The sequence below is a fragment of the Oncorhynchus gorbuscha genome, unplaced genomic scaffold (assembly GCF_021184085.1).
Source record: "Oncorhynchus gorbuscha isolate QuinsamMale2020 ecotype Even-year unplaced genomic scaffold, OgorEven_v1.0 Un_scaffold_346, whole genome shotgun sequence".
NCBI lineage: Eukaryota > Metazoa > Chordata > Actinopteri > Salmoniformes > Salmonidae > Oncorhynchus > Oncorhynchus gorbuscha.
The window spans coordinates 928,101-943,012 of NW_025745205.1; the positions used below are offsets into that span (position 1 = coordinate 928,101).

General features: G+C 44.9%; 2 protein-coding genes across 5 annotated transcripts in view; one reads left to right on the plus strand and one right to left on the minus strand.

Moving 5' to 3' along the window:
* The first annotated feature begins 786 nt into the window (after window positions 1-786).
* On the plus strand, window positions 787-8,483 carry LOC124017887 (fibrinogen-like protein 1). The gene is made up of 7 exons (XM_046333141.1): window positions 787-1,356; window positions 1,779-1,947; window positions 2,191-2,350; window positions 2,682-2,779; window positions 3,378-3,466; window positions 6,428-6,624; window positions 7,848-8,483. Exons 1-7 carry the CDS (start codon window positions 1,210-1,212, stop codon window positions 8,011-8,013), a joined length of 1,026 nt encoding a protein of 341 aa, XP_046189097.1. The 5' UTR covers window positions 787-1,209; the 3' UTR covers window positions 8,014-8,483.
* A 1,038-nt stretch (window positions 8,484-9,521) lies between these two features.
* Window positions 9,522-14,912, minus strand: part of LOC124017880 (microtubule-associated tumor suppressor 1 homolog A-like) — a 55,165-nt gene continuing 49,774 nt past the window's right edge. For all 4 annotated transcript variants that reach the window (XM_046333135.1, XM_046333132.1, XM_046333134.1 and 1 more), the window contains 3 exons: window positions 14,076-14,192; window positions 11,751-11,848; window positions 9,522-10,715 (listed from right to left, as the gene is read on the minus strand). In XM_046333135.1, coding sequence (XP_046189091.1) covers window positions 10,499-10,715; window positions 11,751-11,848; window positions 14,076-14,192 — 432 coding nt within the window. In that variant the 3' untranslated portion in view covers window positions 9,522-10,498. The remainder of the gene's footprint in view (window positions 10,716-11,750; window positions 11,849-14,075; window positions 14,193-14,912) is intronic.

Sequence of the window (14,912 nt, forward strand, 5' to 3'; positions counted from 1 at the left end):
GTCTCTATCTTTCTGTGTTTGTCTGTCTCTATCTTTCTGTGTTTGTCTGTCTCTATCTTTCTGTGTTTGTCTGTCTCTATCTTTCTGTGTTTGTCTGTCTCTATCTTTCTGTGTTTGTCTGTCTCTATCTTTCTGTGTTTGTCTGTCTCTATCTTTCTGTGTTTGTCTGTCTCTATCTTTCTGTGTTTGTCTGTCTCCATCTTTCTGTGTTTGTCTGTCTCCATCTTTCTGTGTTTGTCTGTCCGTCGGTCATTACGAAGAGAAGGCTGATGAACGTGATAGACTTGGTGGCTCAGGGCCTGAGTCCTTGCCTTCCATTCAGACCATTCAGGCTATACCTCTGAACACCTTACTACAGCTCACCTTAGCTATCATGTGAACCAGCGGTATTCACATCTTACCCTATAAGGTCTAGAGCCTGCTGGTTTTCTGTTCTACCTGATAATTAATTGCGCCCACCTGGTGTCCCAGGTCTAAATCAGCGCCTGATTGGAGGGGAAGAATTTTAAAAAACAACAGTGGAACTGGCTTGACGTCCTGGGTCCGTATCCACAAAGTGTCTCATAGTGCTGATCTGAGATCAGTTTAGCCTTTAGTTCATAATGAATAAAACTGAATGGGCAGATACATTTATCAAAAACACATTCCACCAAATATTAATATATATATTTTTGATATGAGGAAGAAAAGCCTTATGCATGTATTTTGTTTAACTAGGCAAATCAGTTATTCTCTTATCTGTTATTCTCTTATCTCTTATTTACAATGACGGCCTAATTATGAAAAAAGATCTGAATCAAACCCATTGAATTAATAGAAGTAAATCAAAACTAGAGCTAAAACATGAAACAAGGGGAATGTTGACTTTAGGCAGGGAAAGTTACAAGTCGTTGAACTCAAATAAGAGTCGGAAGGGCCATGTTTAAGAGGACGCCAGTAAAAGGTGGTATTGTATCACCAGTTGGGTTATGAGAAGGGAGGATAGATGAGGGAAGACACTACAAAAGGCAACCCTCTTCCTACGCAATAGACCACGAGACACAACAAGGTTTAATCAGAAGGTCAATGGCCAGACTATGGTGGGAAGTCACTAGCCATTTTTCAAAGTACAGCAGAACACTCGTGCTGACTCCGATGTTTAGACACTAGTGGGCAAATGGAACCCTATTCCCTATATAGTGTACTACTACTGACCAGGTGCCATTTGGGATGCAGCCAGTGTCTTCCATGGTGGGTTGTCAGGGTAGGGTGAACAGAGCGTCAGTAACACTGGTGGTTGAACAGAGCTCACACGCCATGGCAGGAGCGTCCACCATAGTAGTTTTGGGGCTTTTGTTCCTCACAGAATGCCACTCGGTAAGATTTATTTACATTTTGATTGGCTTTGTGCATAATTCTACTTCCTTAACACCCACTTACATTGTGATGATGACATTTTATGTGCCATTTTGGTGTATTCTGCATGCACCTGCATGTATGTGTGTGTGTGTGTCTGTTTGTGTGTGTGTCTGTTTGTGTGTGCATCGTCTGTCTCTGCATCCAAATATAGTTCATATCAGATTACATAATAGCAGGTTTCTTTATTTATGTTATTGTTTAATGTACTGAGATTAGCATTTGTAGGCTAACATAAAATTACCAAACTTGTTCCTTTATCTTGAAAACTGTGATAGAACGGATCATTCTGATGACTTAAAAAAACAGTTTTGTTAAATGAGTTGTATAGCCTGAGAGAGTGAACAGGATCCCCCTCTCCCCCTGTCCGTCCTGTCCACTAGGCCCCAGTGCAGTGTGGGGAGATGGTGGGGCGTCTGCAGGCTGAGATGGAGCACCTGGTGAGGGTGATCAACGACCAGCACCACTACATCCAGGGGCTTCACTTCAGCCAGGCCCAGAAGCTGCCCCAGATCCCCCAGACACACCTCCAGACTGGGGGACAGTACAAAGGTCAGGCAGGGGGTAGAACCCCATAGCTCCTTTTGTTCATGTGGAAGTCTATGGGTAGAACATAGAATGAATGGAATGTCTTTTTACTGAACTGGATTTAGTTTTGTGTGATTCATGTTTGATTAGCTATTCAATTTTGTTTTTAAAACAGACATAAATAGTGAAAGATAATGTCGCTGTATAAGGAATGGATTGGGTGCCATTTGGTGTGCAAGCACTGTAACCATGTCCTCTGTGTGTTAGACTGTGCTGAGATCTTTAAGGATGGGAACTCCGTTAGTGGCCTGTATATGATCAGACCGGACCAGGCTCCCTCCTCCTTCATGGTGTTCTGTGACATGAGTGATGGAGGAGGCTGGACTGTCATCCAGAGGAGAAAGGACGGAACGGAGTCCTTCGACAGGTAGGTGGAAAGAAAACGTGTGATAAAAGGGCCTAAAGTGGCTACATTTAAGACCTACGCGTCTCCTGTAAGACCTTATGACCTGTGAACCATACCAGACAACATCATGGTGTCATCATACTCTTTATAATGTGATCTAACTGATGGAATATGTCCAAGTTATATTTAATGATATAACTTAAAACATCCTTCCTCCCAATTATATTTTTGTGAGAATTGCCAAAACAATCTGAGATACTAAAACATTTTCCGCTCCTGCTGGGCACTGGAATCTCATTGGTTTAAGGTTAAAACATCACGTGCATGTATTTGTGTCTCCCTCCCTCTACAGAGCGTGGGTGGAGTATAAGCATGGTTTTGGAGGCAGCGAGTCAGACGGAGAGTTCTGGCTTCAGGTTAACGACCCCATACACTACCTCACCTCTCAAGGTGAAGAGGAAAACCTACAACTAGGGCTGAGTTTTCCCCACCACTTGATCTGACCAGGAAACACTCCCGGCCCCTAGGAACAGGCTGTAATAGTAATATGACCCAGAGTTTTTCCCCACCACTTGATCTGACCAGGAAACACTCCCGGCCCCTAGGAACAGGCTGTAATAGTAATATGACCCAGAGTTTTTCCTGGCCTTAGTCAGGTTATAACTAGGACACAGAGTTTTCCTGGTCAGGTAACAACTCTTGGCTACAAAAAACATCTAAAAGGCATGTGGCCAAATTCACATGGAATGTACCTAATAATGACAATGAATTGCTTTTATATTACATAGAGATTTTAACTACAGTAGAGCTTAATGAGCTCAATTTCCAACTTGAGGTAATTTGACTTATAATGGACTCAAGTCCAAAAATCTTTTATTGGCTTAAATCCTTGTTAAGTTTACTTATCTCAAGTCTGATCATGGCCCTGAGTGCTTTACATTGTAGAGGCCACAGCAACTCATCCATCACCACTACTGTCTCACCCACCTGGGTGACAATCGGTGGCCATTTTGGCTCTTTATGACCGGTATTTGACTCTGTTTTCTAGGCGACTACAACCTAAAGATCAACATGGAGGACTTTGACGGAAACCAGCGCTTCGCCAAGTACAAAAACATGAAAGTTGATGATGAAAAGGTACACGTGAACACAACACCACGGTCTTCACAGCAGACATTCCTCACACGGAACAGACACGGTTTTCCCATAACATTGGGTGTCACTATTTTGTCTACTCTTGTTCAAACAGTACAAAAGGCAGTTGAGATCTTGATAGAATGTAAAGAACAAGAACGTTTGTAGTCTCTCCTTCCTTTGTCTTTTTTTAACCCAACACCCCCCGCCCCTTCCCTTTCTTTGTTGACATAAGTCCTTGTTCGCAAAAAAATCGAATCAATCTACTGTTCATACTGTATAAACTGGGGATTTCCAGGACTAGTATACAGAGCATGCGCTGATCAGCTGACATTTTCCACCTCTCACTGACCATGTCTGTAATAGCTTTTGTGTTTCAAGTTAACCACTATAGTTCCTGTGCCCAAGGAGGCCAAGGTAACCTGTCTAAATGTCTACTGCTCTGTAGCACTCACAACTGTAGCAATGAAATGCTTTGAAAGGCTGGTCATGGCTCACATCAACACCATTATCCCAGACACACTGGACCCACTCCAATTCACATACAGCCCCAACAGATCACGCCATCTCCATTGCACTCCACACTGCCCTTTCCCACCTGGATAAGAGGAACGCCTATGTGAGACTGTTGTTCATTGACTACAGCTCAGCGTTCAACACCATAGTGCCCTCCAAGCTCATTACTAATCTCAGGACCCTGGGACTGAACACCTGCCTCAGCAACTGGATCCTGGACTTCCTGCTGGGCCGCTCCCAGGTGGTGAGGATTGTCAACATCACATCCACCACACTGATCCTCAACACGGGAGCCCCTCAGGGTGCGCGGCCGTGCACAACTCCAATACCGTCATTAAGTTTACTGACGGCATGACAGTGTTAGGCCCGATGACCAACAACGATGAGACAGCCTCTAGCAGGGCTCTCCAACCCTGTTCCTAGAGAGCTACCTTCCTGTAGGTTTTCATTCCAACCCCTGTTGTAACTCACCTGATTCAGTTAATCAACCAGCTGATTATTAGAATCAGGTGTGCTAGATTATGGTTGCAGTGAAAACCTACAGGACTGTAGCTCTCCAGGGACAAGGATTGAGACCTCTGGCCTATAGGGAGGTCAGTGACATGGCAGTGTGGTGCCAGGAGCTGATCGTGGTCTCCAGGAAATGGTTGGTCGAGGACGCCTCCATCCACATTGACGGGGCTGTAGTGGAGTGGGTCGAGAGCTTCAAGTTACTCGGTGTCCACATCGCTAAGGAACTAACATGGTCCATACACACCAACACAGTCCTGAAGAAGGCTCAACAATGCCTCTTCCACCTCAGGAGGCTGAAAAGATTTGTCATGGGCCCTCAGATCCTCAAAAAGTTCTACAGCTGCACCATTGAGAGCATCTTAACTGGCTGCATCACTGCTTGGTACGGCAACTGCTTTGCATTCGACCACAAGGTGCTACAGAGGGTAGTGCATATGGCCCAGTCCATAACTGGGCCGAGCTCCCTGCCGTCCAGGACCTCTATACCAGGCGGTGTCAGAGAAAGGCCCTAAAAATGATAAAACACTCCAGCCACCCAAGTCATGGATTGTTCTCTCTGTTCCCACACGGCAAGCGGTACCGATGCACCATGTCTGGAACCAGCAGGACCCTGAACAGCTTCTACCCCCTAGCCTTAAGACAGCTAAATAGTTAACCAAATAGCTACCTAGATTATTTGCATTGACTCCCATCTGCACTAACTCTTTTGACTCATCACATATGCTGCTGCTACTTCTTATTATATATCCTGTTACCTAGTCACTTAACCCCTAGCTATATGTACATATCTACCTCAATTACCTCGTACTCCTGCACATCGACTCGGCTATGTACACGGGGCACCAGTACCATTGTGTATTTATTATTTAGTGTTATTACTTTTCTATTATTTTCTTTCTCTCTGCATTGTACCAAGGTATTTCGCTACTCATTGTGTATTTATTATTTACTGTTATTACACCTGTTGTTTCTCTCTGCATTGTTGGGAAGGACCGGTGAGTAAGTATTTCACTGTTAGTCTACACCTGTTGTTTCTCTGCATTGTTGGGAAGGACCGGTGAGTAAGTATTTCACTGTTAGTCTACACCTGTTGTTTCTCTCTGCATTGTTGGGAAGGACCGGTGAGTAAGTATTTCACTGTTAGTCTACACCTGTTGTTTCTCTCTGCATTGTTGGGAAGGACCGGTGAGTAAGTATTTCACTGTTAGTCTACACCTGTTGTTTCTCTCTGCATTGTTGGGAAGGACCGGTGAGTAAGTATTTCACTGTTAGTCTACACCTGTTGTTTCTCTCTGCATTGTTGGGAAGGACCGGTGAGTAAGTATTTCACTGTTAGTCTACACCTGTTGTTTCTCTCTGCATTGTTGGGAAGGACCGGTGAGTAAGTATTTCACTGTTAGTCTACACCTGTTGTTTCTCTCTGCATTGTTGGGAAGGACCGGTGAGTAAGTATTTCACTGTTAGTCTATGTTGTTTACAAGCATGGGACAAATACAATGTGATTTGAATGTCCTTGAGCAAAAGGTCCTGGGGAAAACCAGCTATCCTCTTCATTCACCTTCTCAGCAGTTTTCAAAAAGATACATCTCAGCAGTGCTCTGTTTAGGAGAACATTGACTGTGTTACAGTATAAGCATGTTTACATACCTTGGTCTATCACTCCTGGTCATCAGCCTATTACCTAAAGTTGTGGTGCCTTTTACACTTGGCGTGGGGAATTCTGGCCCAGGACGCTGCAGTGTGTGCACACCAACGTAGGCATTTGTTTGAGGTCTAAATTGAAGACTACAATTAGTTGACATTTGAGATCAGGTGTTTGGTTAAAGGGGATAGTTCAGTGATTTTACATAGTTAAATATTCAAAATCACTGAATTATTTCCCCATAAAATACTTTAAAAAAGTTACTCCCTAAAATACTCCTCTTCCCCCTCCAGAACCAGTATAAGCTTCATCTGGGTGAGTACACTGGCAATGCGGGGGACGCCCTCTCCGAAGCCCACTCCCATCCCAGTGGGCAGTGGAACAGTCTAGGGGCCGGTCAACTGGGAGTCAAGTTCAGTACCTACGACCATCCCAACAAGGACGATGAGAAGTGTATCCGCCATGACATGTCAGGCTGGTGGTTCAGCAAGTATGACCTTCTGCATTACTGTGGAGATTCAGTAACCTCTCAACAGAGTATTGGCCTTCTGTATTACTGTGGAGATTCAATAACCTCTCAGAGTATTGGCCTTCTGTATTACTGTGGAGATTCAGTAACCTCTCAACAGAGTATTGACCTTCTGCATTACTGTGGAGATTCAGTAACCTCTCAACAGAGTATTGACCTTCTGCATTACTGTGGAGATTCAGTAACCTCTCAACAACAGAGTATTGACCTTCTGCATTACTGTGGAGATTCAGTAACCTCTCAACAACAGAGTATTGACCTTCTGCATTACTGTGGAGATTCAGTAACCTCTCAACAACAGAGTATTGACCTTCTGCATTACTGTGGAGATTCAGTAACCTCTCAGAGTATTGGCCTTCTGTATTACTGTGGAGATTCAGTAACCTCTCAAAAACAGAGTATTGACCTTCTGCATTACTGTGGAGATTCAGTAAACTCTCAGAGTATTGACCTTCTGCATTACTGTGGAGATTCAGTAACCTCTCAACAACAGAGTATTGACCTTCTGCATTACTGTGGAGATTCAGTAACCTCTCAACAGAGTATTGACCTTCTGCATTACTGTGGAGATTCAGTAACCCCTCAACAGAGTATTGACCTTCTGCATTACTGTGGAGATTCAGTAACCTCTCAACAACAGAGTATTGACCTTCTGCATTACTGTGGAGATTCAATAACCTCTCAGATTATTGGCCTTCTGTATTACTGTGGAGATTCAGTAACCTCTCAGAGTATTGGCCTTCTGTATTACTGTGGAGATTCAGTAACCTCTCAACAACAGAGTATTGACCTTCTGCATTATGATATTTATGCCTCTAACTTTCTCACTAATCATTATTCACGATTCATTCACAATTATCGTAATCATGATCATAATCATGGTAGCATCCACATTAATGTAGAATTGTTGAGACATATTATATTCTTATTTACATTAAAAGTGACAATACATTATTTGCCCTTCTTTTCTGTTGGGCACAACATAATCTGAAACACAACCAAAACAAATCAACCAATGGTTGCGTGCCATCGACAGTGTTATTGACTGATAGGTTGCTATAACATATATGGTTAGCTGGTAAAATATTTATCCAGGAGTCGTAAGATCTGGCAGATCAAGCAATGGAACGCGACCTTCTACTATGAATCTCAGATGTTGGTGTCATTCTGCGTCTCTCCACCAGGTGTGAGTCTGGCAATTTGAACGGTCACTACTACAACGGGCCGTACCAAGCGGTAATGGATGACGGGGTGGTCTGGTACACCTGGCACGGCTGGTGGTATTCAATCAAATCCGTCGCCATGATGATCCGGGCCTCCGATGTCCATCCGGCTGGATCTGATGTTTAACTGAACAGAACGCCAGACGACATCGATCCTGTTAAGAGTTTTGCCTCACTTAGGATAGGCTGAAGGTGGTGTTACATCATAGAGAACATCCAATCATAACAATCTTGATGCTAATTGAGGTAAAACAGTAATTCTGCTCATAGATTATTAAAGGATTACATTTATTTTCATCGTCAATTGCAGACCAAAAATGTATAAGCTTTTAACCCAACCCCTTTGAATCAGAGAGGTTGGGGGGAAGGGGGGGGGAGGCCTGCACATTGGGTGCCAGAGGAGCTGTTGTCCATTCCAACTTTTTGGTTATTTGCCCAACGTTTTAACTTGCTAGGCCACCTGCTGCTAGCCTATATGCAAGTGATCTACACATCCAGCCCAAAGCAGGAGGTTTAAAACATACTTTCTTAATCGCCAATGTCCCAGAGCAGGTCTTTCACTGTTAAAAATAACAACGTGAATGTGACTGTTGGCCGATTTTTACATGCTTTTCTTTTATAAATAATGGTACAATTGTGTACTTTCCACTCAAATAATTTCCGATTGTGACTCAATTTGAATAAAATGTTAACTATGATCAACTCTTACTTTAACAGAAATATTGCCTATATTTCCCCCCAGAGTTCACTTGCAACCAGACTGGGCACGTTCCAGGTCGTTCTCGCTGGGCACGTTCCAGGTCGTTCTCGCTGGGCACGTTCCAGATCGTTCTCGCTGGGCACGTTCCAGGTCGTTCTCGCTGGGCACGTTCCAGGTCGTTCTCGCTGGGCACATTCCAATCCAACGTTTCAATCTCAAAAGAAACTGCTCTATCATATACATGTGCTTCCTCAGAAAAAGTGTTCTCCAGATATTGTGAGATCTAATCTACTGCACAGATCCACTGCACTAAAGACAACCTGGAACACGCCCATTTTTCTCCCCATGTTTTAAGCCAACCCTTAAGACATTCACTAGTTTCTACCTGTTAATACTGCAGCCAGAGATAACAGACACTAGACATGACTGAATAGTGTGTGCAAACAAACCAGTAGTACATTACAGACAGACAGACAGAGCACCAAAACCTCAGCAGTGAAAAGAGAGTATTACTTCCATGTTAAAGCTCAGTGGTCGTAGAGGAGATTTGAGGTCACTGAGGTAGGTGTTAAATGGGAGATCTGTGCCCTCCAGGGTGGATTCCTTTCTCTAGGTACTACTGCACAACAACAGGATTGAGCGTGCACACACACACACACACACACACACACACACACACACACACACACACACACACACACACACACACTCTGCTTCGACATAGCGGTCAATCATTTTGACAGGTAAAAGATGTGTGTGTGTGTGTGTGTGTGTGTGTGTGTGTGTGTGTGTGTGTGTGTGTGTGTGTGTGTGTGTGTGTGTGTGTATAACCAATCTCTTCCAATGTATCACATTATACAAATACCTATATGTCCCTAATCATATCCACCATTTAATTATGTATTTATAGAGGGATAATAAATATAACATTGGCGTAGATTTGTATTTTTTATCGTTTGTTTATTTACCTTTTAAAATGAAACAAAATGATAGTCAGTTTGAGGCATTCTTGGAGACGTGGGGAGGTCTGAGAGAACATTGGCTCAACACAACGTTGTGGAGTTTTGGATCGGGAACATTCTGAGCGATACAGCACAGAAGGGTAAATACATTCCACACCTTTATTACGGTAGAGAGATGAAGGGTTGGGATTAAAGTTCACTTTAACTGAATATCCGCACCCAGATAGAGACTGTTTATACAACGGGTCAAAAGCTTGTTGGATAAAGCTCTGCTCTTCGATAAGTCACCCTAAAAGTCTCTACCAAAGATGGCGGATAAATGAAGATGCCCCACTCGGGCCATTTACCATAGATTTTTTTTTCATTGACTGTATATGAACCAGAAAAAAAGGGAATGCGATGTCTCACTTCCACTTCCGTCTCTGGCCTATACCATTTTAACATTTTCAAAACTACATCCAAGGTTTTTCGCACAAACTTTATTCGTGGAGCGGGGAACACGATGCACAAATAAAAGAAGGAGAATCAAAAGGAGCTGAGAAGCTATGTACAAACCCTGAATCAAAAGGAGCTGAGAAGCCTCAGGTTTAAGCTGCCTGTTCTTTCTCTCTGCTGAGGGGGAAAAAAGTGAGAGAAATCAGGCAGAAAAGAACGAAGGCAGAATTGCCCCACGCTTTAAGTAAGTGCATCTGTGCAACATTGTCTTCTCTTTCTGGGAGCAAAGAAAACGTCTGTACAAGTCATTGTGGGCAGAAGCCAAAACTGCAGCGTCATCATATGAAGTAGTCCATCCGCTTTTGGAATAGCTTTGTCTCCTTGAGAGGCTGGGGTTGGTGATCTGGGGGGTAGGAGGTAAGGGACTGTAGAGGGGGGTTGTCTCTAGGGTGTGTTGGAGGGGGTATCCACACACACACTCTCTTTCTCTCGGTCCCCTTGGTATCCAGTTTGGGTTATCTGCTGGGCGAGAGTGGGGCTGTGGCGGTGGGGAAGGAAGCCGAGTTGCCAGGCGAGTGGAAGGGCGAGGAGGGAGAGAGGCGGCGGGGGCTGGCCAGGTCTCCGTTGTGCAGCTTCCACAGCAGCTCCTCATTCTCCATGGAGAGACGCTTGTTGACCTTGGATTCCTTCTGCAGGGTCTGCTGCAGCATGGCCTGTTCACTGGATAACTGCCTGCAGGAGACACAGAGAGGAGAGGAGAGAGAGGTCAGAGAGGAAGACGCACACACAGAGGAGAGAGAGGCAGACGCACACACAGAGGAGAGAGAGGCAGACGCACACACAGAGGAGAGAGAGGAAGACGCACACACACAGAGGAGAGAGAGGAAGACGCACACACACAGAGGAGAGAGAAAGACGCACACACACAGAGGAGAGAGAAAGACGCACACACACAGAGGAGAGAGAGGAAGACGCACACACACAGAGGAGAGAGAGGAAGACGCACACACACAGAGGAGAGAGAGGAAGACGCACACACAGAGGAGAGAGAGGAAGACACACACACAGAGGAGAGAGAGGAAGACGCACACACAGAGGAGAGAGAGGAAGACGCACACACAGAGAGAGAGGAAGACGCACACACAGAGGAGAGAGAGGAAGACACACACACAGAGGAGAGAGAGGAAGACACACACACACAGAGGAGAGAGAGGAAGACACACACACACAGAGGAGAGAGAGGAAGACGCACACACAGAGGAGAGAGAGGAAGACGCACACACAGAGGAGAGAGAGGAAGACGCACACACAGAGGAGAGAGAGGAAGACGCACACACAGAGGAGAGAGAGGAAGACACACACACAGAGGAGAGAGAGGAAGACGCACACACAGAGGAGAGAGAGGAAGACGCACACACAGAGGAGAGAGAGGAAGACGCACACAGAGAGGAGAGAGGAAGACGAACACAGAGAGGAGAGAGGAAGACGAACACAGAGAGGAGAGAGGAAGACGCACACAGAGAGGAGAGAGAGGAAGACACACACAGAGAGGAGAGAGAGGAAGACACACACACAGAGAGGAGAGAGAGGGGGAAGATGCACACAAAGTGAAGGTGGTTCACTGAACAGCAACACAGAGAAACAGACACAGAGGAACACACACATTCTTATAACTACATTTTGCATGCTAGAAACCCTGCTAGAAGGACAAATGGTGAAGATGAGGATTCTGGAGAGAGATGAGTCACTCCTCTCTGCAGTACGTACTTGGAGAGTGCGGTGTGTTTGTCCATGCGGGCCCTGTAGTCTTCGTTCTCCTGCTGGACTTTGTTCAGACGCTCCTCCAGCTTCACGTTGCTCTCCATCTGGCGCCGGACAGACAACACAAATGGAAAAGTTCAAATAAGATATTTCTCTCTCCGCTCCTGTACTTGAATCATGCCATGATAATATGTACTTGTTTGCATTTATACATTTGCCCGCAGCATCGCATTAATGGAAACAAAGACAGTTCTCAGGGCAGAGGCCTATGTTTCAATCGTGTCTGGGACAAATTTAGCATTTTAGCTAACCTCTTTCCTAACTTTAACCTAATTCTCCTAACCTGCCACGTTATTTCTCCTAACCTGCCACGTTATTTCTCCTAACCTGCCACGTTATTTCTCCTAACCTGCCACGTTATTTCTCCTAACCTGCCACGTTATGTCTCCTAACCTGCCACGTTAAGTCTCCTAACCTGCCACGTTAATTCTCCTAACCTGCCACGTTAATTCTCCTAACCTGCCACGTTAATTCTCCTGGAAAGAGTCTTGGTTTCCACTAATGCGACACAACGATTTGCTCACTCGATCATGTGACATATGCAATGAATCTCTAATAGAAGGCTGGTGTCTGTGCTCACCATTAAACACTGATGATGGCTTGATGCACAATGAATCTCTAATAGAAGGCTGGTGTCTGTGCTCACCATTAAACAGTGATGATGGCTTAATGCACAATGAATCTCTAATAGAAGGCTGGTGTCTGTGCTCACCATTAAACACTGATGATGGCTTGATGCACAATGAATCTCTAATAGAAGGCTGGTGTCTGTGCTCACCATTAAACAGTGATGGCTTGATGCACAATGAATCTCTAATAGAAGGCTGGTGTCTGTGCTCACCATTAAACAGTGATGATGGCTTGATGCACAATGAATCTCTAATAGAAGGCTGGTGTCTGTGCTCACCATTAAACAGTGATGATGTCTGTGCTCACCATTAAACACTGATGATGGCTTGATGCACAATGAATCTCTAATAGAAGGCTGGTGTCTGTGCTCACCATTAAACAGTGATGATGTCTGTGCTCACCATTAGACACTGATGGTGTCTGTGCTCACCATTAAACACTGATGATGGCTTGATGCACAATGAATCTCTAATAGAAGGCTGGTGTCTGTGCTCACCATTAAACAGTGATGATGTCTGTGCTCACCATTAGACACTGATGGTGTCTGTGCTCACCATTAAACACTGATGATGGCTTGATGCACAATGAATCTCTAATAGAAGGCTGGTGTCTGTGCTCACCATTAAACAGTGATGGTGTCTGTGCTCACTATTAAACACTGATGATGGCTTGATTCACAATGAATCTCTAATAGAAGGCTGGTGTCTGTGCTCACCATTAAACAGTGATGATGTTGATGCTGTGCTCACCATTAGACACTGATGGTGTCTGTGCTCACCATTAAACACTGATGATGGCTTGATTCACAATGAATCTCTAATAGAAAGCTGGTGTCTCACCATTAAACACTGATGGTGTCTGTGCTCACCATTAAACAGTGATGATGTCTGTGCTCACCATTAAACACTGATGGTGTCTGTGCTCACCATTAAACAGTGATGATGTCTGTGCTCACCATTAGACACTGATGGTGTCTGTGCTCACCATTAAACACTGATGATGTCTGTGCTCACCATTAAACACTGATGGTGTCTGTGCTCACCATTAAACACTGATGATGTCTTGATGCACAATGAATCTCTAATAGAAGGCTGGTGTCTGTGCTCACCATTAAACACTGATGATGGCTTGATGCACAAACGGTTGTGTTTTGTTTTCAGCTTTTATTTATGCACAATAAACTTCTGGGCCCCAGAATGTCCCAATAGCTGTGGATGATCTCAGTGTGCAGGTCTCCACTGCTCCTATAGGCGGTTTAGGCCCGGGATTCTAATCAGCACAAAGGTATTTGTTTTACTAGGTTGCTCTGAAGCCTGCGGCGAGGCAGACTCAATCTTTCCAATCATGACTCAATATTCGTGGGGGTATTTATGCAGTTTTGTTTTGCAGCGAAATGACTCTCTATGTGGTGACTCCCAAGGCTGAAGACAATCTATCACGAGCTTGAACGGCACAACAAACCCTTACTGAAACACTCCGCCTTCACAGGAATGTGTGTGTGTCTTATAAGGGATGACATAAGATGGCGCACCCTTTCAGTGATGTACAGAGAGAGCTAGCGAAGACAACAGCGAACATACACCGGGGCAAGCTCAGGGCATGCGTGTGTTTTCATCGACATGTGTGTGCGTACGTCCTCACCAGCTTGTCCATCTGCATGAGTTTCTTGTCCTGTTGATGAAGCCGTTTGGTCTTTATCTCCAGAACCACCTTAAGACTCTCCAGCTCCTGACCCAGATACAACACATGGGAGTCCTTCTATAGGGAGAGAGAGGGAGAGAGAGGAAGAGGGGGAGAGGAAGAGGGGGTGAGGAAGAGGGGGTGAGGAAGAGGGGGTGAGGAAGAGGGGGTGAGAGAGAGAGGGAGAGAGAAAAATGGGGGAAGGGGGAAGAGAGAATTTCATTCACAAACCAGAGTCCTATTCCTAACCTCTTCTATCCCCTACAAACTGTTGTTCCAGACAAACAGCAGTCTTTCAATAACCCACTTTAAGATGGATGATTGCAGTACCAGAGTGGTGGGTTTGATTCCCAAATGAAACTAAATGTGCATGAGTCACTGTGGATAAATCTCCAAACACTGCCATCTCAGAAACGGACACAATGACCAGTGCTGCATGTCCATTAGCAACCAACAGGGGGCAGTATTCCACCAGTATAAAGACCATAAGGCCCAATAACAACAAAAAAGAAGCAGTAAACTGGGACATCGGTCTCACATCAGTAGTATTGTTGACTGAGGGATGACATAAGATGGCGCACCCTACACAGTGTACCAGAACAATAGCATTCTTCAGCACCTTCCTGTGTCCATGGGGCTCTGGGCATAGTTAGGCCACTACATAGGGTGTCCATGGGGCTCTGGGCATAGTTAGGCCACTACATAGGGTGTCCATGGGGCTCTGGGCATAGTTAGGCCACTACATAGGGTGTCCATGGGGCTCTGGGCATAGTTAGGCCACTACATAGGGTGTCCATG

Coding starts and splice junctions, on each gene's coding strand:
- LOC124017887 (XM_046333141.1), top strand. CDS start 1,210: ATGCAGCCAGTGTCTTCCATGGTGGGTTGTCAGGGTAGGGTGAACAGA. Junction 1,948..2,190: donor GACTGGGGGACAGTACAAAG/GTCAGGCAGGGG, acceptor TCTGTGTGTTAG/ACTGTGCTGAGATCTTTAAG. Junction 2,780..3,377: donor ACACTACCTCACCTCTCAAG/GTGAAGAGGAAA, acceptor TCTGTTTTCTAG/GCGACTACAACCTAAAGATC.